The 24539-nt window shown below is 42.0% G+C and overlaps 1 protein-coding gene across 1 annotated transcript in view; it reads right to left on the bottom strand.

Annotated features, from left to right (window-relative positions):
- Window positions 1–469: 469 nt before the first annotated feature.
- Window positions 470–24539, bottom strand: part of lars2 (leucyl-tRNA synthetase 2, mitochondrial) — a 100862-nt gene continuing 76792 nt past the window's right edge. The window contains exons 20-21 of the mRNA XM_068001831.1: window positions 20464–20591; window positions 470–6833 (exon numbers count right to left, since the gene is read on the bottom strand). Coding sequence (XP_067857932.1) covers window positions 6654–6833; window positions 20464–20591 — 308 coding nt within the window. The 3' untranslated portion in view covers window positions 470–6653. The remainder of the gene's footprint in view (window positions 6834–20463; window positions 20592–24539) is intronic.

Raw genomic sequence — 24539 nt, 5'->3', positions numbered from 1 at the left:
AGGGACGGGCAATGAATGCTGGCCTTGCCAGCGACGCCCACGTCCCATGAACAAATAAAAAAATGAAATTCATCCCCATTCTGTTTAATCTCATATTCTGATCTCAAAATGTCCTTTTCTCTCTTATGTGAAGGAGATCTTTTTTTAACAGCACATCACATGCTAGGCTAAAGGGAGTGGTGCTCATTGCAATCAGATCAGACGAAAAGGAAAACAAGGATTAAATTAAAAAATTATCGGAAAGCATTTGTGTTTTGAGACAGAAATGTCATTATAAATGCTGGCTGCTGCACTTTTTTTTTGAATATATTTCCAGTTGGTTTAATAAATTAAGGAAACAACTCTTGTGGGTGGTTCTATGGCTCAATTTCTCACAAATATACCTATGTGGCCTGTACATGTGACTTGTTAATGATGTCAATGAGCCTTCTTTACATAATAATTAAATAAAAGCTCAAAAAACAAACTGTTAGTTTGATGCACAAATATGGTTTATTTTATACACTGACTTTCATGTTGGGAGTACGTGGTAAACACAACAGGATTTCAGAGTTACCAGATGTCATTACTAAAACACCAGTGCTTTAAAAACCACACCCTACCTGAGCAATCTGCATATTTTGTTGACTTTACAATAGCCCTTGGAAACCAACTCAATTTCATTGATTTGCTCTCTCCTTAACATTGTCAGGCCTGCCTTTTTGAAATCGGGCCCCAAATAGCTGGATATTTCAATCATGCCCTTGTTATAAGCACAATTGTAATCTTCGTTTTTTTTTGAAAATCACAATTTGTGAAGTGCATACCCATTACCAGGTGGAGTCTCGGTTGGAAAAAAACCTGCAAACTTTGGCTAGTATCTATGAGACTGGAAAGAGTGGATTTCCATTCCAAGCAGATACAATGATGGGGATTAAGTTCATTAGATAAAATCCTAAATAGAATTTTTGTTGCTGACATCAAATTACATTCACTTGTAAAAACTATGCATGTGAAATGCTCAGTAAATTGATAGAAGAAAATTAATTTCAATGCTGTAATCCAAAGCGAGAATTCAAATTATATTGAAACAGAAGTGAAGATTTTAAATGTCTGATTACTTAAAACATGTATACAGCTCATCAACCTTTTAATGCATTTACACTTGTAATTCTTGCTGTATTTTTAATCCATTGCAGGCATGCAAGGTCAGTTGGCAGGAACAACTTGCATTTATATACCATTAATGTAAAAAAAAGTGCTTCATAAAGAATAAGTGGACAACGAGGCAAAGGAGGAGATATTAGGAAAAGTGATCCAAGAGCTTGATCAAAGAGATAGATGTTGAGGATCTTATAGGAGGAGTGGGAGGTGGAGGGGTTTAGGAAGGGAATTTCAGAGCATGGGTGCTATTACAGAGGTCTTTGTAATGGAGAGAGTACAGAGTTGGAAACTCAGCTCAATAGAATGCCAAGGTTACGAGTCCAGTTCAGCATGAGTGTCCAGGAAGGGAATTGAGTCAGTGGTGAGGATGGAATTTTTCAAAGAGAAGCCATTAGTAGAGATGCCGTGGCTACAATCGGATAGGTAAGAGTAGAACTAAGCCACGGCATTCCCACTGAGCTGGACACCGGAAGACAGGCATCGAAGGATAGTGTGGTCGACCATGTGAAAGGCTGCAGAGGGGTCGGAGGAGGATCAGGAGAGATAAGGCACAGAGAATGCAGTGCCGTGCTTACAGAAGGGTTCTGAAATTGATGTAATGCAGCAAGTTAATGAACAAATATGCTGTGGTAGGCAGAAGTAGCACAAGTTCATGCTTGCAATTCCCTCCATGGCAAAGTGAAGAATGGGGGAAAAAGTCACAAGGCGAGTCATCACAGCCTCTTTCCCTAAATCTCTCTGCAACAGATTGAATGTCATTCACAGAGGGCTGTGCAGAGATTGCCTTATGCTCAGTGTATAACAAATAGTCACTCGATTGGAGCAAACCTCCCCCCGTATCATTCAACTATACTTCTCTGTCATACTCAAATTTCTGTATTGCACTTTTTAAAAAAAAAATAGCAGCCTCTTAAATGATATATTAATTCACCCTGTATTTACTTATCAGTAATTAGATTTTCTAGCCCTTAAGGGGCCAACACCTAAATGTTAGCAAGAGAATATTACATTCCCTTTATACGGTATAATGTTCCTAGCACATCCTCTGACTTACAAAGAGCAATTCCATGGCAGGTTGGCTAGTAATACTATTTTAAAATGGTGTATCAGAACTTCAGACATCGCACTCCAGACACCGCACATTAAAAAAAAAAGTGCCTCCAACAGAGAAAAAAGCCCCAGCATCATAATGTTGGCTGCTTCTGGTCTGCTCCCAAAACTAATGAGCACTTTCCAGTATGCAAAATTCCCTTGTCCAAACAATTTAAACTCTACAAATCTTCAGCCATTTCCTTACTAATTATGTTTTTTTTGTTGCAAGGTAGAAGAAATTTAATTCTCTCCAAGAACTAACATTCAGGCAATTTTTAAATACCTTTAATCCTAATTAAGACAAAGATTAAAATATTCTTGAGCTTTTCTTCCACAACACCTTAATTTATCTCAACATACCTATTCTTTTTGTTCTTCCCTTTATTTTTATAATTGCAAAATTAATTATCCCAAACTTATTTATATTTGTAGAATTTTCATTTTATATATACATACATACATATATATATATATATATCTCAATATACAATAAAATCCAATAATTTTTACATTTTATAGCAATTATTTTCCACTTTTCTGCAGTGCATATTGGTTCTGTTACACTTTTGTGTCGCTCTCCCTGGATTATTTTGTCTCTCCTACTTTACTCTCATGAGTCAGTTCCAAGTCCCAAACCTTTTGGAGTGTCTATTCTTGCCTCAAGATCAAGGAAACCTTTCAGCAATGCTGCTGGCTAAATGAACAGCAAATCTGGCTAGGTAATTGTTTTTAGGTACTGAACTCCATAGTGTGCCTCCCATCTAGTCTTCAAAATCAGCAGACGTTTTTAAGTTTAAAATATCAAATAAATTCATTAAACAATGAAGAAGTGAATAATCTAGATTATGATAGTTGTATATTTACAGTCGGTATTCTTTTATCTAACTCAAATAGACAAAATAATAAAAAGATCACAGCTCTAAAAACTAATCTTTTATAAATGGCTTTTAAAATATATTGTGTTTCTTCTATATCTTTCAGGAATATAAACCTCTCTATTCTGTTCCTCCTGAGATTCTCCAACTAGCTGCCTTTCTCATAGGATATTCCAACTGCCCAATGCCTTCAATTTAACTTTCACCTGTCAGTCAACCAAAGTTTTCTCTTATATCCAGGACTTTAAATATTGAGCCACTCAAATTTAAAAAGGAGCCATCAGCCAAATAGAAATTGAACCAATTAAGAAGTTTGTGTATATTTGAAACTTTTGCATTGGGCTCCCTTTAAAACCTATTAACAGGAAGCTTATAATATACTTTGCAACATTAATTAGAGGTATTAGCTGTGGCTCAGTGGTAGCACTCTCGCCTCCGGAAGCAGAAGGTTGTGGGTTCAAGTCCCACGCCAGAACCTTGAGTACAAAATCTAAGCCGACACTCCAGTATTGTAGTGCTGCAGTTGGATGAGATGTAAACCCATCTGCCCTCTTGAGTAAACGTAAAAGATCCCATGGCACTATTTCGAAGAGCAGGGGATTTCTCCCTATTGTCCTGGTCAATGTTTATCCCTCAACCAACATCACTAAAACGATTATCTGGTCATTATCACATTGCTGTTTGTGGGACCTTGCTAAGTCCAAATTGGCTGCCGTGTTTCCTACATTACAACAGTGACTACACTTCAAAAGTACTTTATTGGCTGTAAAGCACTTTGGGATGTCCTGAAGTCCCTGAAAGTCTTTTTTTCTGCATTGGAATAAACAGAAACATAGAAAATAGGAGCAGGTGTAGGCCAGTCGGCCCTTCGAGCCTGCTCTGCCATTCAATATGATCATGGCTGATCCTCTATCTCAATACCATATTCCCGCTCTCTCCCCATATCCCTTGATGCCTTTTGTGTCTAGAATAGGCTTTAGGTGGCTGCTAAACTCCCTTTGCACAATGACTGAGTTTTAAAGTGACAGCTATCTAAACAACATTAGCTGAAACAAATCCATAATTTATATTACAGATTCTAAGGAAATATTTGATTTAAATCTAGACTGTTTGATGTTTTGTGAATATTAATTGAAAATACATCCATTTAGTTGGGTTCTGACATATGCAAATACAATTTGCTGCCCAATGAGTTCCTATGTTATACCATGTTCATTACATGGTATAATGATCCTGTTAAAACCACAAACAACAAAAGATGTCCACAAGGAAAATCCACCAGTAATAATATGAATAAGTGTCTCAAGTCTGGCATGTGTCTGTCATGCTCCAAAATGTTACATTTTGTTACAGATTCAAAACAAATCGACAAAAAAATCTCGTGACCTGGCACCAGAAACTTACAAACAGTTGCTGTTGAACTCAAGAGTTTACAAGTTGCTAGTTTTCTGGTTTTACCTTTTAGATCACTTCCTGGCAGGGAGTACTTGCACAATGGTTGTAAAGGGATAGGTCAGGCTAGCAGCTGAACATCACAATCATGCTTCTGTGAGCAATGCTGGTATTAAAAAGGATGCCTCACATCATTCGTGGAAAATGTTTTAATGTAAAAACAGTAGCTTGGCATTTGCAACTGAGAAATAAGCTTTGACCTCAGTGGTTAGTTTCTGTTTGGCTTCAAATCGTGGGCTTTATACTATACAGAGTATACTAAGTATGGAACCAGCTAGCCGCATGTTGTGATGACATTTTCGTGTGTGCTCAGAATGTGACTTCCCAGAGCCTGTCAAGCTAGGTGAGACTCCACCAATGTGTGGCGGATGCAGTATGGCGAGGCATGGTGATTTCTGAAAACATTTTTTGATGGGATTTGACCATCCCGATGACTGCTTCTGAACAAAATAAAACCTCGAGAAAGAAAGACCACCTAAAATATCCAGGACCCGCTCCACAAAAATGCTGCGCACTTTCCTTTCATTTTTAAAAAGTCAGATCTTGGGGTTAGCCATCAAAAGGAATACTGGCTTTTAGGCCTTGCTATGTTTATCACCCGTGTGCAGGTCGTGCCAATGCTTAAATGCTGGAGTATTGAAGTGATAAAAACCACATAGTGTAGATTTCCTGCTGTAGGTCATGGAGTGTGTTCAAAACCCTCACTCCACTCAGACTGTTTCTTTCAGCTTTTACATTTCAGCCCAATTTGCAGACTACAGATTGCTCTACTTAAAAGCTTAGTGCCGCCCCGTCTTACTCAAGATCCTCAGCACAGCCCAGGTTATTTTCAATGGTGATATAGGCTTTGTGGCAATTTTGCAGGTTTACAGAAATAAGCATGGAGCCAGCTTTGGGTGCGAGGGTAGGGGAGAGGGGGAAAAGGAAGGAAAACCAAACTGTGTAAAACTTTAGGCTTTTCCGAGGAGAAATTTATAACAGCTATTACTGTGCATCAACAAGTCAATGCTAGTGAAGAACTCGGAGGAAATACTAAAAATAAACAACTTGAAGTACTGCAGTCATCTTTATGAAGAAAAATCAACTTGTGCTGAATTGTTGGTATCTCATTATCAGAGGAAAATGAGCACAAACACTTTCTTGACCATGTCACCATTTCATGTTGTGAAGATTGTGTTGCAGGATGCAATGAACTTGTAAGCTGTCATCCAAACATTGTGAGCATGACCCACTTACCCACTCTACTACTGTAACCAAGCAAAGTACAAGCTGCTAGGTCAGAACCCAAAGAAACAAAATCAAACAATACTTAAGTTCTAATATAGGATTATTAGAACTTACTCAATTGACAGATCAAGCAAATGGTCACTGCAAAGTTCTGTCTCTTCTTAGTTTGGGGCTATTGTAGTTTGGGTAATAATTTTGGTTTTGTTCCTTTTAACAACCTAATTCTTTTGCTTATCTTCTGACTGGTGCAAGAGTAATCATGGCATTAAATTGCATTTTTAGTAAAATGCAATTCCCTCAATTATTATTTCATTACTTTGCTATTAAAAATAACTCCTAGTATTTTATTGCATTTAATGTGAAATTTATTAATTTTACAAAATAATTGAAGATGATTGAAACATAAAAATTGGAGAATGTTGGCCTGGAAACAATCTCTAATTTTGCACCATGAAGGGGCAAAAATGCTTTGATTTCATGACCCAATAACTTAATTATTTAGTCTCCTGTTCATCGTTGCAGGCCATTTTCTATCACTCATCCTTTGCTCCAGCTTGGAGGATCGAATGATCAATGTCACTATCAACAGCATTCCTTTATGGAGATGGAATGTCTAACTTCCTTGTGGCTCTCGATCTAATCGAAGGTTAGCAAACCAGAGGAAAGAGCTGGAGCAAGTAACAGCTGAACCCAAGCCATAAACTCAATCTCACCGGGAGCTTCAGGGCACAGCTCTTGGGCTCCTTTCATTGTTTAAAATAATGATTAATTTCATGCTTGTGGCAAGAATCACTGGGCTTCACTTTAAAGCATACGCCCAAGACAACAAAATAATTAAAGATGTAAACAGCTCTGTAACTCTCTTCATTCTTCCACTAGAAAATTGATGAGGGCGGTCCTGGGAGACAGGATGGCTTTCTTGATGGCCCGTCCCTGTAGCTGTCTGATCCCCAGTTCACTTTGAAGGATCAGCTCCTGCACTCTTTCTGCATTCTTGACCACGTGTTGGGGCATGTTTACTGAGCCGCAGACTTTGTTGTTGATCTGTTAAGAGAGAGATGGGAGACAGCTTTTGTTACTGAAACATTTACATCTCATCACCACTTCCAGGCTTATATGTTCAGGTTTCTAATATCAGCCAAATGAACTCGGATCCCCAAAGATACCCTTGGTATTAATACTCTTTTCAAATGTGTTTCCTCTGCAGTTCTTCAACTCGTCTTCAGAGCTTCCCTCTATGGCTTTCCCAACAGAGCTCCTGGTTTCCTTAGCCAATGTCCTGCTCAGACCACATCAATCTGTAGCATTGCAGGTGCCCAGAAGCACTTCAAGCTCCCGTTATCATTTATTTAAGAATAGGTTGACAGCTACATGGAATTTAACAGTTAACCAGCAACCATGGGACTTCTGATGTCATGCTAGCACTTGTCCTTGAATTCTGCTGCCACTCCACCTATTATTAAAACCGTATGCAGATTCTGAAAATACCACAGAAAATCCAGTTCTTATACCTTGCAGTTGAACCGAGACATGGATACACAACACATATTATACACACTCGTACTCCCCCCTCCTCCACGCCCATCCCCCCCCAACCCCACACACAATTTTCTTCCCATCCAATGTTAATTCACACTGGAAGACAGTTCCAACCTCTAGTACTTTGCCATTCTTCATTTGGTAAACTAGACAGTGAATATCAGATTATTCAACCTTAGGGCATCACAGCCAAATCTGGCACTGTCCTCATCCATCCCAACCCATACACACACTTCACAGCAGGGGTCAATACAACACCAACAGTGAACACCTGGCTGATTCTAACCCTCCCTAAATCCAGGGGACTGAGGCAAATTGCTGCACCCACTCAGCATAGGGTGGGGATTACATTTAGATTTTCCAGATCTGGTCTGCATTTATCTACTGAACTAAAAAGGGGAGCTACAATGCAGTAATAACGTCACCACGATCGTAGCCCGAGGCAATGACAGTAAGTTGCAGGCAAATTCTGCTCCAACAATTATGTTTGTCCATGAAATAGTGGGAACGAGTTAGAGGAGCAAATTGCAGAAAGAAGAAAGAACTTTACAGTAGCGATAATGAATTACTTCAATTATCCTAATATAGACTGGGATAGTAATAATGTAAAGGGCAAAGAGGGGGAGGAATTCCTGAAATATGTTCAAGAGAACTTTCTTGATCAGTATGTTTCCAGCCCAATGAGGAAGGAAACAGTGCTGGATCTAGTTCTGGGGATAGAAGTGGGGCAAGGGGAGCATGTTTCAGTGGGGGAGCATACGGGAAACAGTGATCACATCATCATCAGGTTTAGAGTAGTTATGGAAAAGGACAAGGAAAAATCAAATGTGAAAATACTCAACTGGAAGAGGGCTAATTTCAGTGAGTTGAAAAGGGATCTGGCCCTGGCAAATTGGAATCAAAGATTGGCAGGTAAATCAGTGAATGAACAATGCAAGGCCTTCAAAAGAGACTGTTTGATTAGACTAGACACATTCCCATGAGGGGAAAACGAAGGGCATTCAAAGCTAGAGCTCCCCAGGATGACTATAGATTTGGATTAAAATGAAACAGAAAAAGGAGGCTTATGATTAATGTCAGGTTCATAATTCAGTAGAGAACCAAGCTGAATACAAAAAGTACAGAGGAGAATTGAAAAAAGAAATGAGGGGCAAAGAGAATGTATGAGAATAGATTAGCAGGTAACATAAAAGGTAACCCAAAAGTCTTTTACAAACATATAAATGGCAAAAAGGGTAGTCAAAGGAAGGGTGGGGCCTATTTGGGGCCAAAAAGGAGATCTTCTTGTGGAGGCAGAGGGCATGGCTGAGGTACTAAATAAGTACTTTTCATCTGTCTTCAATAAAGCAGAGGTTGCTGCCAATGTCACAGTAAAGGAGGTGGTAGTAGAGAAATTGGATAGGGGTAAAAATAAAGAGGTACTTAAACAGTTGGCAGCGCTCGAAGTAGAAAAGTCACCTGGTCCGGATGGATGCATCCTAGATTGCTGAGGCAAGAAAGGATGGAAATTGTGGAGGCTCTGACCACAATCTTCCAATCCACCTTAGATATAGGAGTGGTACCAGGACTGGAAGATTGCAAACGTTAAACCCCTGTTCAAAAAAGGAGAGAAGGATAAACCCAGCAACTATTGGCCAGTCAGCCTAACATCAGTGGTGGGGAAACTTTGAGACACAATAATCCGGGACAAAATTAATTGGCACTTAGAAAAATATGGGCTAATAAATGAAAGCCAGCACGGATTTGTTAATGGCAAATAGCGTTTGACTAACTTGATCAAGTTCTTTGATGAAGTAACGGAGAGTGTTAATGGGGGTAGTGCGGTTGTTGTGTATATGGACTTTCAAAAGGAGTTTGATAAAGTACCACATAAAAGACTGGTTAGCAAAATTGAAGCCCATGGGATTAAAGGGGCAGTAGCTGCGAGGATAAGAATTTGGATAAGAAAGGTACAGAAAGTAGGGAGTAGTGGTGAATGGTTGTTTTTCAAACTGGAGGGAAGCGTGCAGTACTGCCCCCAGGGGTCGGTGTTCAGACCACTGCTATTCTTGATATATATTAATGACCTAGAGGTTGGTATACAGCACATAGTTAGTGCAGTATAAAATGTGTGGCTGTAGGCATGAGTCTTTGTATGCAGCTGAGGTGACAGGTTTGTATTACTTATCTAAGTCTGGCATTGAATTGATATCAGATTCACTCAAGAATGAAATTTGAAAGTGTAAGTGATGCCGAAGGGTTGATTAGACTTTGCAGTCACTGGCCTGTGCGTGATTCAATCCTGCCACAGGGCAAACATGTCATTTACAAATAACAAAATTATTGTGTGGAAGCTGGTCAGGTTCACACCCACGCCAATGGAATGTCAGGTGTGTTTCAAAATGGACAACATTTTCAGCTTTCAACAATCATGAAGGTTCTCAATAAAGGGGAAATAGAAATTCTCTGACAAGTTGAAACATGTGTAGATATTAGTAACACGCAACTCCACTAGAATGCAGGCTCGCTAGAAGCAGATAGGATAGGGACCCGAGACAGTGAATATTTAAAAATATAATTTAAAGTGGGGGGGGGGGGGGGGGGAGGGAGAAAGAGGAGCGGAGAGTTGCTTTTAGCTCGAGAGCAGTCTTTAAAATGTTCAAGCTGGAACATCTTATCCAAAAGTCACAATGTTGAAAAGCAGATTTGTAAAGAATGTAAAGTCAGTTGCACATTTTAGAGTCAAAGTTCATTGAAACAAAAACACCACCCACCTACACAAAGCTAAAAATTCCTGTTTGATTAGAGGCAATTACTTTGTTGTGGAATTATACTTTATACTTCAACCCTTTATACTGTGAAATATCCTAGAACAATAAAAGCATCCGAGACCTCTTAGATTTGCATGAGTGAGGACACATCTCTGGCAGAGTTAACCCTGCAGTCCTGCCACATCCAATCGTGAATGGTGGTGGACAGTTAAACAACTACCGGGAGGAGGAGGCTCTGTAAACATCCCCATCCTTAACAATGGCACAGACCAGCACGTGAGTGCAAAAGACAAGGCTGAAGCGTTTGCAACCATCTTCAGCCAGAAGTGCTGAGTAGATGATCCATCTCGGCCTCCTCCCGATATCCCCACCATCACAGAAGCCAGTCTTCAGCCAATTCGATTCACTCCACGTGATATCGAGAAATGGCTGAGTGCAATAGATACAGCAAAGGCTATGGGCCCCGACAACATCCCAACTGTAGTGCTGAAGACTTGTGCTCCAGAACGAGCCGCGCCTCTAGCCAAACTGTTCCAGTACAGCTACAACACTGGCATCTACCCAACAATGTGAAAAATTGCCCAGGTATGTCCTGTCCACAATAAGCAGGACAAATCCAATCCGGCCAATTACCGTCCCATCAGTCTACTCTCAATCATCAGCAAAGTGATGGAAGGTGTCGTTGACAGTGCTATCAAGCGGCACTTACTCACCAATGCTCAGTTTGGGTTCCGCCAGGACCACACGGCTCCAGACCAAACATGGACGAAAGAGCTGAATTCCAGAGGTGAGGTGAGATTAACTGCCCTCGACATCAAGGCAGCATTTGACCGAGTGTGGCATCAAGGAGCCCTAGTAAAATTGAAGTCAATGAGAATCAGGGGGAAAACTCTCCAGTGGCTAGAGTCATACCAAGCACAAAGGAAGATGGTAGTGGTTGTTGGAGGCCAATCAGCTCAGCCCCAGGACATTGCTGCAGGAGTTCCTCAGGGCAGTGTCCTAGGCCCAACCATCTTCAGCTGCTTCATCAATGACCTTCCCTCCATCATAAGGTCAGAAGTGGGGATATTCGCTGATGATTGCACAGTGTTCAGTTCCATTTGCAACTCCTCAGATAATGAAGCAGTCCGTGCCTGCATGCAGCAAGACCTGGACAACATCCAGGCTTGGGCTCATAAGTGGCAAGTAACATTCGCGCCAGGCAATGACCGTCTCCAACGAGAGAATTTAACCACCTCCCCTTGACATTCAACGACATTATCATCGCTGAATCCCCCACAATCAACATCCTGGGGGTAACCATTGACCAGAAACTTAACTGGACCAGCCACATAAATAATGTGGCTACAAGAGCAGGTCAGAAGCTGGGTATTCTGTGGCGAGTGACTCACCTCCTGACTCCCCAAAGCCTTTCCACCATCTCCAAGGCACAAGTCAGGAGTGTGATGGAATACTCTCCACTTGCTTGGATGAGTGCAGCTCCAACAACACTCAAGAAGCTCGACACCATCCAGGACAAAGCAGCCTGCTTGATTAGCACCCCATCCACCACCTAAACATTCACTCCCTTCACCACCGGCGCACAGTGGCTGCAGTGTGTACCATCCACAGGATGCAATGCAGCAACTCGCCAAGGCTTCTTCGACAGCACCTCCCAAACCCACGACCTCTACCACCTAGAAGGACAAGGGCAGCAGGCACATGGGACCAACACCACCTGCACGTTCCCCTCCAAGTCACACACCATCCCGACTTGGAAATATATCGCTGGGTCAAAATCCTGGAACTCCCTACCTAACAGCACTGTGGGGAGAACCTTCACCACACGGACTGCAGCAGTTCAAGGCGGCGGCTCACCACCACCTTCTCAAGGGCAAATAGGGATGGGCAATAAATGCTGGCCTTGCCAGTGATGTCCACATCTCGTGAACGAATTTTAAAAAATGGAAAGTCAAACTTTGGTAAAAAGATGCCACAGCTTTGAAGTGCATTAAGTGAGAGGAGCACATTTTTAGAATTAGACACAAAGGTTTTATGAGGACAAGACAGATTTTTTTTGGGGGGGGGGGGACCAAATTATTATGGCCTTTTGCACTTTTTCTGCTCATCAAGGTGAGGGATCTTTGTGATGGGGAACGGAAAAGTTTCTAATTTTCCATTCGTAGTGTTAGCATTAATCACTCCTAGGTCAACAGTGGCTAGAGACTCCTTTCAGTCCGTTACGATGTGCCTTAATCTGAATATTGAATGCCCACAGGAAACTGAGTGGAGATGAAATCATTTCACACTGGTTACATGTAGCATTTCATTCTATTCATTTCGAAATGTGCATCCATTAAATTTTGTACGAGGTGTGCGTTTCATCAAAAACTTTCATGGGAACTGTTCCCCTATAAGCATACCCATTATATTGCCTCTAGTACCAGATGGGTCAGTGGCACTGTAATAGGTGTCCTTAATTTTAAGGGTGTCACAGATTCATCGTGTTACATCGAGTCTACAGCACAGAAACAGGCCATTTGGCCCAACTGGTCTGTGCCAGCATTTATGCTCCACATGAGCCTCCTCCCTCCCTACTTCATCTAACCCTATCAACACATCCTTCTATTACTTTCTCCCTTGTGCGCTTATCTAGCTTCTCCTTTAATGCATCTATTTTTTTTTGTTATTAATGCTATTTACATAGGATGTACAGCAGAGAAACAGGCCATTCGGCCAAATAGGTCCATGCCAGTGTTTATGCTCCACATGAGCATCCTCGCTCCTTCATCTAACCCTATCAGCATATCCTTTTATTCCTTCTTCCCTCATGTGTTAATCTGGCTTCCCCTTAAATACATCTATGATAGTCGCCTCAACTACTCCTTGTGGTAGCGAGTTCAATATTCTAACCACTCTCTGGGTAAAGATTCTCCTCCTGAATTCCCTATTTGATTTATTAGTGACAATTTATGGCCCCTAGTTCTGGTCTCCCCCACAAGTGGAAACATTGGGGGGAAAAAATTGGATAGGGGCCGTTCTTGGGCGCAGGTAACATGACGTGCTATTACCCCGCGTCCAATGACCCCCATGCAGACAGGACGCAAGTTTCAGCCCATCCCAGGACTCACCTGCAATCAGTGTTCCATTCCGGGCCTTGCACGTGGAATCAATGCAATTCGCATTTTCCACCACCAGGGGGAGCTCAATTTCTTAAAGGGAGGATGTTTCTTAGAACTCTCAAAGGTAGCTGGTACCTGTTATTTGCTGAAAATAACAGTCTACTGTCTGCACGGAGTCTGAACAGAGATCAGACATTGCACACGTAAAACACAGATGCAGGTCCCATCTCTATGTTTACACACTGATGAGTTTTGTTAAAACATTGAATAAACATTGCGCACTACTAAATCCTACATCCTCCAATCTGCATGCCAGTGGGGGGGGGGGGGGGGCGGTGGCAAGAGGCCTTCCAAAAGGCAGTGGGAGGCAGCGAGGGTCGAAGTCAATGCCAGGCGCACAGCATCATGAACATGGATGCAGTGCAGGAAGAAGTTCAATGCTTTGACTTGAGTGGTCAAGGTGAGTGAGGTCAACTGTCAAGTGGCGTCTCCTACCAACTGCACCACGCACTACACCCCCCATCGCCCACATACCAACAAACTCACTCCATCAGTACTCAACTCTTCCAACCAGATGCTTCCTCTCACTCTTACACATTACCACTGTTTCAAGCCGCCCACCCACAACTCACGGGCCACACATACTGACAGCTATTCAACCATGACAGGCACATCACCCAGACACACGTCCCGCTTTCTTGCAGGAGAAGGTGGGCGCATATCAGGAGGCATCAAGTGGCATTTAGCCTGTCGAGCCTGTTCTGCCATTCAATGAGATCATGATGGACCTGTGACCTAACTCCACATACCCTTGGTTCACAGAAATCTATCAATCTCAGATTTAACATTCACAAGTGAGCTAGCATCAACTGTCATCTGCAGAAGAGCATTCCAAACATCTCCCACCCTTTGCGTGTAAAAGCATTTCCTAACTTCACTCCTTCACGTCCTGGCTCTAAATGTTAGGCTATGTCCCCGCATCCTAGTATTGAAGTCTAGGAGACCTCCAAAAATAGTTACAAATGTCTCGGCAGCCAGAAGCAATAATCCATCCACTAACCTGTAAATCCTGCATGGTCCCTTTAAATAGCGCTGGTGGGGGGTCCTCCAGGCATTCTAAGACACATTCAGATGGTCGGGGAAAAGACTGTGCGTTGAGTTGAGCGTTAAGTGCCAAAATGGTGTCCATCACTTTAAATCAGCATTGCACACTGATTGAAGCCATTTTCTCCCTACTTTACATGATTCCAGCGTTTGTTATCTGTGCCAACTCCTATACCAAGGCGGCATCTGGCGCATGTTATGCTGGAAACGAGCGTGCACATCCAAGAGGCCATCTTGGATGTCGGAGAGGCCTTGTAGCACCGAAACAATAGGCGGTACATGGCCCAATTTAGCACCCATTTTCTCTACGTCTACCCTATCAAACCCTTTCATAATCCTAAAGACCTCTATCGGGTCACTCCTCAGTGTTCTCTTTCCTAGAGAATAGAGCCACAGTCTGCTCAATCTTTCCTGATAGATATAACCTGTCAGTTCTGGTGTCATCCTAATAAATCTTTTTTGCACCATCCTAGTAAATCTTTTTTGCACCTTCTCCAGTGCCTCTGTATCCTGTCATAGGGAGACCAGAACTGTGCACAATACCCCAAGTGTGGCCCAACCAAGGTTCTACACAAGTTTAACATAACTTTCCTGCTTTTCAATTCAATCCCTCTAGAAAAGAACCCCAGTGCTTGGTTTGCTTTTTAAAAAAAAAATGGCCTTATTAACCTGTGTCGCTACTTTTAATGATTTGTGTATCTGCACCCCCAGAACCCTCTGCTCTCCTACCCCATTTAGACTCTTATCCAAGCAGTTTGTGGCCTCCTTATTCTTCTCACCAAAATGTACATTCACGCTTATCTATATTGAAACTCATTTGCCAATTACACGCCCATCCTGCAAGTTTATTAATGTCTTTTGACATTCTTCCTTTGTGTTAACTACACCCAACCTTGTAGCACATACAGTAGGTGCTTTGCACTAGTGAGGGTAAAGGGTACAAGAAAATTATTTATTTCAATTTCTTTAGTGACTTTTACATGATTTATACAATCCTTTCTACATTTAAAAAAAATTATCTCCCCACCTTCTCCAAGTCTCCAGATACTTTTTTTCTCATGCAACTGCTGCCCAGCCTCTGGACATCCAGAATATATAGAATCATAGAAAATTTATGGCACAGGAGGTGACCATTCGGCCCATTGTGTCCGCGCCGGCCAAAGGTGAACCAACCAGCCTAATCCCACTTTCCAGCACTTGGTCCGTAGTCTTGTAGGTCACGGCACTTCAGGTGCACATTCAGGTACTTTTAAAATGAGTTGAGGGTTTCTACCTCTACCACCCTTTCAGGCAGTGAGTTCCAGACTCCTACCACCCTCTGGATGAAAAAATTTCCCCTCAGCTCCCCTCTAAACCTTCTATCAACTACTTTAAATCTATGCCCCCTGGTTATTGACCCCTCCGTTAAGGGAAATAGGTCCTTCCTATCCACTCTATCTTGGCCCCTCATTTTGTACACCTCAATTAAATCTCCCCTCCGCCTCCTCTGTTGCAAAGAAAACAACCCCAGCCTATCCAATCTTTCCTCATAGCTAAAATTCTCCAGTCCTGGCAACATCCTCGTAAATCTCCTCTGTACTCTCTCCAGTGCAATCACATCTTTCCTGTAATATGATGTCCAGAATTGTACACAGTACTCAAGCTGTGGCCTAATCAGTGTTTTATACAGTTCTAGCGTAACCTCCCTGCTCTTATATTCTGTGCCTCAACTAAAAGAAAAGTATTCCAAATGCCTTCTTAACCACCGTTATCTACCTGTCCTGCTACCTTCAGGGATCTGTGGGCATGCACTCCAAGGTCCCTCGCTTCCTCTACACCTCTCAGTATCCTCCCATTTATTGTGTACTCCCTTGCCTTGTTTGCCCTCCCCAAATGCATTACCTTGCACTTCTCCGGATTGAATTCCATTTGCCACTTTTCTGCCCACTTGACCAGTCCATTGATATCTTCCCGCAGTCTACAGCTTTCCTCCTCACTATCAACCACACAATCAATTTTTTTATCATCTGCAAACTTCTTAATCATGCCCCCTACATATTAGTCCAAATCATTAATATATACCACAAAAAACAAGGGACCTAGTACTGAGCCCTGCAGAAACCCACTGGAAACAGCCTTCCAGTCACAAAAACACCTGTTGACCATTACCCTTTGCTTCCTACCACTGAGTTGATTTTGGATCCTATGGACTTGTACTTTTTTGACCAATCTGCCATGTGGGACCTTGTCAAAAGCAAAGCTAAAATCCATGTAGACTACATCAAACGCGCTACCCTCATTGACCCTCCTTGTTACCGCCTCAAAAAATTCAATCAAGTTAGTCAGACACGACCTTCCCTTAACAAATCCATGCTGACAGTCCTTGATTGATCCATGCCTTTCTAAGTGATGGTTTATCCTGTCCCTCAGAAATGATTCCAATAATTTACCACCACCGAGGTTAGACTGACTGGCCTGTAATTACTCGGTCTATCCCTCGGTCCCTTTTTTAAACAACGGTACAACGTTAGCAGTTCTCCAATCCTCCAGCATCCACGCCTGTATCTAGTGAGGATTGGAAAATGATGGTCAGAGCCTCCGCTATTTCCTCCCTTGCTTCTTTCAACAGCCTGGGATACATTTCATCCAGGCCTGGTGATTTATCTACTTTCAAAGATGCTAATCCCCTTAATACTTCCTCTCTCACTATGTTTATCCCATCCAATATTTCACATTCTTCCTCCTTAACTGCAATATCTGCATCGTCCCTCACTTTTGTGAAGACAGACGCAAAGTATTCATTATGAACCATACCAACATCTTCCGCCTTCACACAGAGACCAAAAAGGTAACCTAATAGGCCCTACTCTTTCCTTAGTTATTGTCTTGTTCTTAATATATTTATAAAACATCTTTGGGTTTTCTTTGATTTTATTTGCCAATATTTTTTCATGCCCTCTCTTTGCTTCCCTAATTTCCTTTTTAATTTTACCCCTGCACTTTTTATACTCCTCTAGGCTTTCTGTAGTATTGAATTCTCGGTGTCTGATATAAGCTTTCCTTTTTTGCCTTATCTTACCCTGTATGCTCCTTGACATCCAAGGGGCTCTAGATTTGGCAGTCCCACCCTTTTTCTATGTGGGAACATGTTTATTATGAACCTCTTGAATCTCCCCCTTGAATGCCTCTCACTGCTCTGACATTGATTTACCTTCAAGTTGCTTTTTCCAGTTCATTTTTGCTAAATCACTTCTCAGTTTAGTAAAATTGGCCTTTCCCCAATTGAGAACTTTTACTTCTGTTCTATCTTTGTCTTTTTCCATAACTATGCTAAAACTAACTGAATTATGATCACTACCACCAAAATGCTCTCCCACTGATACTCCTTCCACCTGCCCAGCTTCATTCCCTAAAACTAAATCTGGAACTACCCCCTCTCTTGTTGGGCTTGCTACATATTGGCTAAAAAAGTTCTCCTGAATGCAATTTAAGAATTCTGTGCCCTCTATACCCTTCACACTGATTGTATCCCAGTTAATATTAAGATAGTTGAAATCCCCTACTATTACTGCCCTATTGCTTTTGCACTTCAGAAATTTGCCTACATATTTGCTCTTCTACACCCCTCTGACTGTTTGGGGGTCTATAGTACACTAACAGTAGTGTGACTGCCCCATTTTTGTTCCTTAGCTCAACCCATATGGCCTCATTTAATGATCCTTCAAACATTTCATCCCTCCTCACAGCTGTAGCTGTTTCCTTAACCAAAATTGCCACCCCCCTCCTTTTTTATCCCCCTCTGTATCTCGTCTGAAAACCCTGTAACCAGGAACGTTGAGCTGCCATTCCTGCCTCTCTTTAAGCCATATTTCTGTAATAGCTAAGGTATCATACTGCCACATGTCCATCTGTGCCCTCAGTTCATCTGCCTTATTCACTATACTCCTTGCATTGAGGTATATACTTTTAAGCACTGCCAAACTCATTTATTGTCTTGTTTCTACTGCCTTCCAAACTCACTTCCTAATTTTCTGCCTTCCATTTCCAGTTCAGCTTCTCTCCCTTCTTAGTCTACACTCAGGTTCCCATCCCCCTGCCAAGCTAGTTTAAACACCTCCCCAACAGCACTAGCACATCTCCCCAAAAGGATATTGGTCCTATAGTAGTTGAGTATTAATTTTAAATATTAAATTAATTTCAAGTAACTGTTGGACCATATTGCTCTCGTTCGCTATGGCCCCAACAGCTCCTCTGAAAAGTTATTTTATTTGAAGTTAGTTATTTCCTTAGGCCAGCCCACACGGCCTTCACACCTACAGGAGACGTGACCATCCCCATAGAATTTCTGATTGGTTATTGAGTGAAGAATTGCTTCGATGCTTGTAAAGAGAGACTGGATATTTAATAATTAATCCAAGCAGCAGCCGTGACTGGAGTTTCTCCATCGGTTTAAGCATCCCAGGCCTCTGCTGTCTGCACGCACCCCCATAGGCTGGAAGTGTGCGACCCACCATGCTGACCAAACAAGGTTGTCTCTGATTCTCCTTTACTAAGATGATAAACTCACAAAAGTACGAGCTGCCAACAGCCAAGGGAACTATTTGACCAGGAACAGGAAGGGGTACAGGTATCTTCCCCCACTCCCCACCATGAGGAAATTATGGTCTGGGGAAGGGAAGAGTGTCGCATCCCACTCTTCACCCCACCCCACCCCAGTTGAGATGATGATTCAGGCATGGGACAGCAAAGGGTTGTCTACCACATAGTCCCAATGAGAACAAAATGAGGGGGGGAAATAGAATCTACCTTCCCCTAGAATCAGGGCCATGTGGAGGGAAGGCACCTACCCCCTCATTAAGAGACTCTACCACCCGGTGGCCCACTGAAGTGGTTTCCCTGCCTTTACTTGGCCCTCCTCCTACCTTGCCCCCATCCTCCTGTCCCCGTCCACCTTTATCTTCCCTCATTCCCCTTCTCCTCCAATTGTGGGTCCAATTATCCCCCCACCCTCTAACCCTTCTTGACCCAAATACTGCACTTAGTTTTGATTCCCCTTGTGCAATCCCACTGGAGATCAACTAGTACTATATTAAATGTTTTGCATATAACATGTACTTCTTTTAAGGTATCATACTTGCTTCCTGTAATACTTTCCCTGTCACTTTGTTGATTTGACACAACCAAATTTTGTCCAGTCGTTTGAATCAGAGGCCCTGATAATTAGTGGTGCCTCCGACCACAGCAGGAAAGTGCTGAAGGGAATCTTGACCCTGCAGGTAGAAAAGCTGGGTTCTTGCTGTGAGCAGAAGTTAGTTATGTGCTAAAACGGTCAAGGAACTTCGTCGGTTCCTACTCACATCAGGTCCAAAGCGAGCCAAGAAGCCAAAACTAAATCGACATCAGGCGGCTGGTACTGTGGAACACAGCACCACTTACCTTGGAACATAGGAACAGGAGTGGGTCATTCAGCCCCTCGAACCCACTTCGCCATTCAGTTAGATCACGGTTGATCAGTACTTCAACTCCATTTATCTGCCATAGCTCCCTGGATACCCTTGCCCAACAAAAATCTATTGATCAGTCTTCAAAGCTCCAATTGACCCAGTGTTCACAACCCTTTGGTGCGTTGTGGGGGGGGGGGGGGGGGGCGGAGAAAGAGAATTCCAGATTTCTGAATCCTTTGTGTGAAAGAGTGCTTCCTGATTTCCCTCCTAAATGGTCTAACTTTAATTTGAAGATTGTGTCCCCTCGTAATTGATTTCCCCCATCAGAGGAAATAGTTCCTCTGTATCTACCCTATTGAATCCTTTTATAATTTTAAGACACTTTGATCTTCTAAACTCAAGGGAATACAAATCAAGTTTATGCAACCTGACCTCATAATTCAACCCTCTAAGCCCCGGTATCATTTTTGTGAATTTGCGCTGTACCCCTTCAAGGCCAATATATTCTTCCTGAAGTGCGGGGCCCAAAACAGATGGGTCTGACCAAGGAGTTGGAGGTCTCCTTGGAAACTAAGTAAGTTGAAATGTGACAGACAGGCCTAACAGTGAAGAATGTAGCATGACAGAAAAAGTAGAACAGCAGAAATGTTCCAGGAAGTAAGCGTTATACTTAAGCGTGTGCTATGAGGAAGTCTTGTTTTTTAACATTTCGCACAGCCCTGATTTGCTCTCTGTTTCATACTTCTGCTCTTCTTACCCTGACAGACATTTGCACAGTGTCCGGCTGCTGCAGATACTTTGGGTCCAGGCTTGGCCACTGTTGAAACAGCACATCTGTGTCCCACTGATAGTGAACAGCAAGTTTATTCTGGACACTAGAGAGACCTGCAACAGAGAGGAACACTTTCATTTGTACATCAATGGAGAGCTTAATATGTGGTTTCCCAAAAGACCTGCAGCTTTGAAGGAAACAATGTTTATTTGTCATGAGGGAGGAGTGCTTCAGAGCCGATTGTGTAAGTTGCAGTATAAATCCCCTACATCAGTTGGTAAATCACAGCTCACTTTGTGAAGGCAGAATGGATTTCAAAGCTATAACACAATAGAGTATCAAAGTGTCATTCTGTGAATGTCAGCAAGAATATAAAGCTCTCAACATTTTACAAAAAAAACCTGTTATGTCAGACTCTGAATAATGTGGCTGTAATATTGCTTTTGCGAACGGCAGCGTTTGCATGAATTACCCTAAGCAATTATCCCAATTTAGCCAGGACTTTTCATTGAAATAACTTGTACAATATTATTGAGTAACTGGAAGAACTGGTGTTTTGGTGTTTGCATTCAAGCAAACTACATTTTAGTGTGGTGCTAGTACACTGTGCTAAATATTCCAAGTCACATGCATCATGAGATATATATTTGATGGATTAACAGCTCCTGGGCTGGGTAGCTTAGCATGTTTTTACAAAAGGTTATTATAGAACCTCCCTCTCCACATTCCCTTAATCAAGAAGGCAGAATAGTCCAGTCTGCAGAAATGGCATCAGTGGCACTCACTGGTGTATTTGCTGGATGATGAATGAGATTGTTGCGTTAATGAAAATTAGGACCGATCTCAGAAGCTTTCACACAGTGATCAAAATATGGAATGCATTTCCATGGACTGAATGAAAGTAAAAATCTGGAAAACAGATGCTGTGATTTGAGGGGAGGGGGAAAAGACAAGAAGCAGGTTCTTTATGGATGAATGAGCTTAAACAGGGTGAATGTCCTTCCTCATCTGTATCTATCTCATGATTTATGATAACCACCCATCACCACGCCAATAATCCATGTGTTGCTCAAACTGTAGCTGTTGGTCTCACCAATGTCCTGTAGTTTACCTGAACTGTCTGCATTTATACTTACACTTAAATTGCTGTTTGTGGGAGCTTGCTGTGCGCAAATTGGCTGCCGCGTTTCCTACATTACAACAATTACTACACTTCAAAAATAATTCATTGGCTGTAAAGCGCTTTGGGACGTTGAGGTCGTGAAAAGTGCTATATAAATACAAGTCTTTCTTTTATCCTGCATTTTGTTGGAACTGTAATTCCTGTTCACCAAATACCTTCATTTTGGTAAACTGTATTTTTCTTCTGTCATTCAATAATAGTTTTAAAAAGAAAAACTAAGGGAGCAGTTTTACAAATCCACACTGCTGTTGGGGAGCTTCTCCCACCGGCAGCGTAAATCAGAAACTCAGGCTCGCACCGCCAATAACTTGATGACCATCAAAATGAATTGGCAGAAAACAGTGGGTAGGGTGTATCCCAATTTTGAATTTGTGCTGCCGGTGGGTAAAGCTCCCCACGGGCAGTGCGGACTTGTAAAATTACCCCAAAGTGTACATTACTGCAAACCACTTCTCCTTCCTCAACATCATTTAAATAAAATGACATTTGTAGTAAGATGATGAGAACCTCCCTGAACACATCAGAGTACTGCAAATATTACACATGTAAAAACATTGCTCTAAGTTTTTTATCAATCACTCACCCCCTTTTTTGAACAAGTTTTCTGCCTGTTTTGTGCCGAAATTTTCTCTGCACTTTTGTTCCATATCTTATTTCTCTCCTCTTCATTAATTTGTTTGACCCCTTTTGGTCATGTATTTTAATTCCCCCCCCCCACCCAACAAATCAGATTTTCTCAACTCTAATATAACTGATGAAGTAAGACAGACAGGTAGCTTGAGGAAATGCAGACTGAGCTATTATGGTTGATCTTGCACAACGGGTGCATTTGGCCACATATGGGCAAATGTAGACACGGACAGTGCTGTTGGAGCACTTGCAGCCAGGTGTGCAAAGATTAATGGAGCAGGCTGGCGGGTGGGTTTCCAGAGGTAGAGGATGGACCTTTGTGGATGGGTCTGCAGGGAAAGGTGATTAGATAGGCAGACACCAAATCTGTGAAAAAAATTATTTTATTGTTTAATGTTCTGATACAAACGTAATGGCAGATTCCAGGCTTCAGGAAGGAACTCTGTTTCCTTATCCTGTTAACGTTAGTGAAATTCCAAATCTGCTCCAAATAGCAATCAAAGGTTAAACTTCAATTTCATTGTTTGATGTACCAAAACAACACACACAAGTACAGTGATGACAGGGATGTATAAACATTTACTAATCCAAGGGTTATGTTTATATATCCGTGGAAAACATGAACATAAATCGGCAATCCAGGCTCAGCCAAATTTAGGAAGTGGGGATGGGGGTAAAAAGACTTTATTGATTCAAGCAAGAACTTCTAACTGCCTCCCAGAATTAATGTAATTCTGACTATGTAAATTGGAAATGGTAAGAAATGGAGAAGTAGCACCTTAAAGGAGAACCATGTTCATCTGAATGGTTATATAATGTTGATTTATATTGAACAGCCACTTCCTGAAATAGTGCTGGTGTAACAGAAAATTTGCACAAGTGGCAGATTCTTCTTTAATTTGTACACGGGATGTTGGCAACACTGGCAAGGTAGTATTTAATGCCCCAAGGGAAGAGTCAACCACGTAGTGTGCAGTTAACCATGAAGACTGAATGGGAAAGGCTGGCAGGTTCCTCCCTTTAGAACATTAGTGAACCATTCGCATTTTTAACGCAATCCAGCAGTTTTCATGGTTAGATTTTAACTCGATTATGGTACTAGTCCACAACCATGAGATTACAGTACAGGCTGGAATATTATTAATAAGCCTGTACAATAAGTTGCTTCTACAAAGTCCTGGACACATTGGTAAATTAGGGGTTTCTACTACAGCAGAGCTGGGGGAACCAAGGAGGCCATTGAAGCAAATATTCTAAATGGAGAGAAGAGGCAATTGGATGCATTCCTAGGGAAAGAAAAGATTGAGTGCGATGAGAAGTAAAGTAAGGTTGAAAAGACAGGTTTGTTGGATGAAATGATCTGCTTCTATTCCTAAGAATTATGTTCTCAATACAAAATATAATTTTATTGTCTTTTGATACATTGCTTAAACTCGGGATCGATTCTGAGCTATATCTTCTCCTTCAAAACTTCTTGTAGAAGTTATTTGCAAAGCACAACAGGACATTGTGATTATACAAAGAACTGAATGATGGAAGAAGGCTCAAAAGACTAAGCTTTGTAACCACATGGCTCTGCTGAGTAATTCCCACATGAGCTGCAAATAGTAATACTATTATAAGCTACAAAACAACAGCGTCCTGTGATGCAATGGTCCCTGACATGTTGCACAAGACAATGACTGCAGAACGACATTAACAGTTTCAATTCCTCACTCAGACAGTACTTAAACTCTGTCACCATGGGGAAGACACTTCAAGGGGGCCAAGCATTTCATATTGGGAGGTGGAAGAATAAAAATATATGGGTAGATGTTATGAGTTGGTGCTCCCGGTTCACAGCTTTGTGGGTTGGGAGTATATATTGGGAATTAAGGTACAGGGGGCTTCACAGGGTAGATGCTGAGAGGTTGTTTCCCCTGGCTGGTGAGTCTAGAACTAGGGGGCATGGTCTCAGTCTTAAATGGCCGACCGCTTATCCTGACATGAGGAGGAATTTCTTCATGCGGAGGGTTGTGAATCTTTGGAATTCTCTACCCAGAGGGCTGTGGATGCTGGGCCATTAAGTATATTCAAGGCTGAGATAGATAGATTTTTGGACTCTAGGGAAATCAAGGGATATGGGGATCGGACGGGAAAGTGGAGTTGAGGCCAAAGATCAGTCATGATCTGATTGAATGGTGGAGCAGGCTTGAGGGGCCGTATGGCCAACTCCTGCTCCTATTTCTTATGTTCTTATTTCTTATTA

The sequence above is a fragment of the Heptranchias perlo genome, chromosome 2, assembly GCF_035084215.1.
Source record: "Heptranchias perlo isolate sHepPer1 chromosome 2, sHepPer1.hap1, whole genome shotgun sequence".
Lineage (NCBI taxonomy): Eukaryota > Metazoa > Chordata > Chondrichthyes > Hexanchiformes > Hexanchidae > Heptranchias > Heptranchias perlo.
Note: the sequence above shows the minus strand (reverse complement) of the source record. Positions and strands in the feature narration are given on the sequence as shown.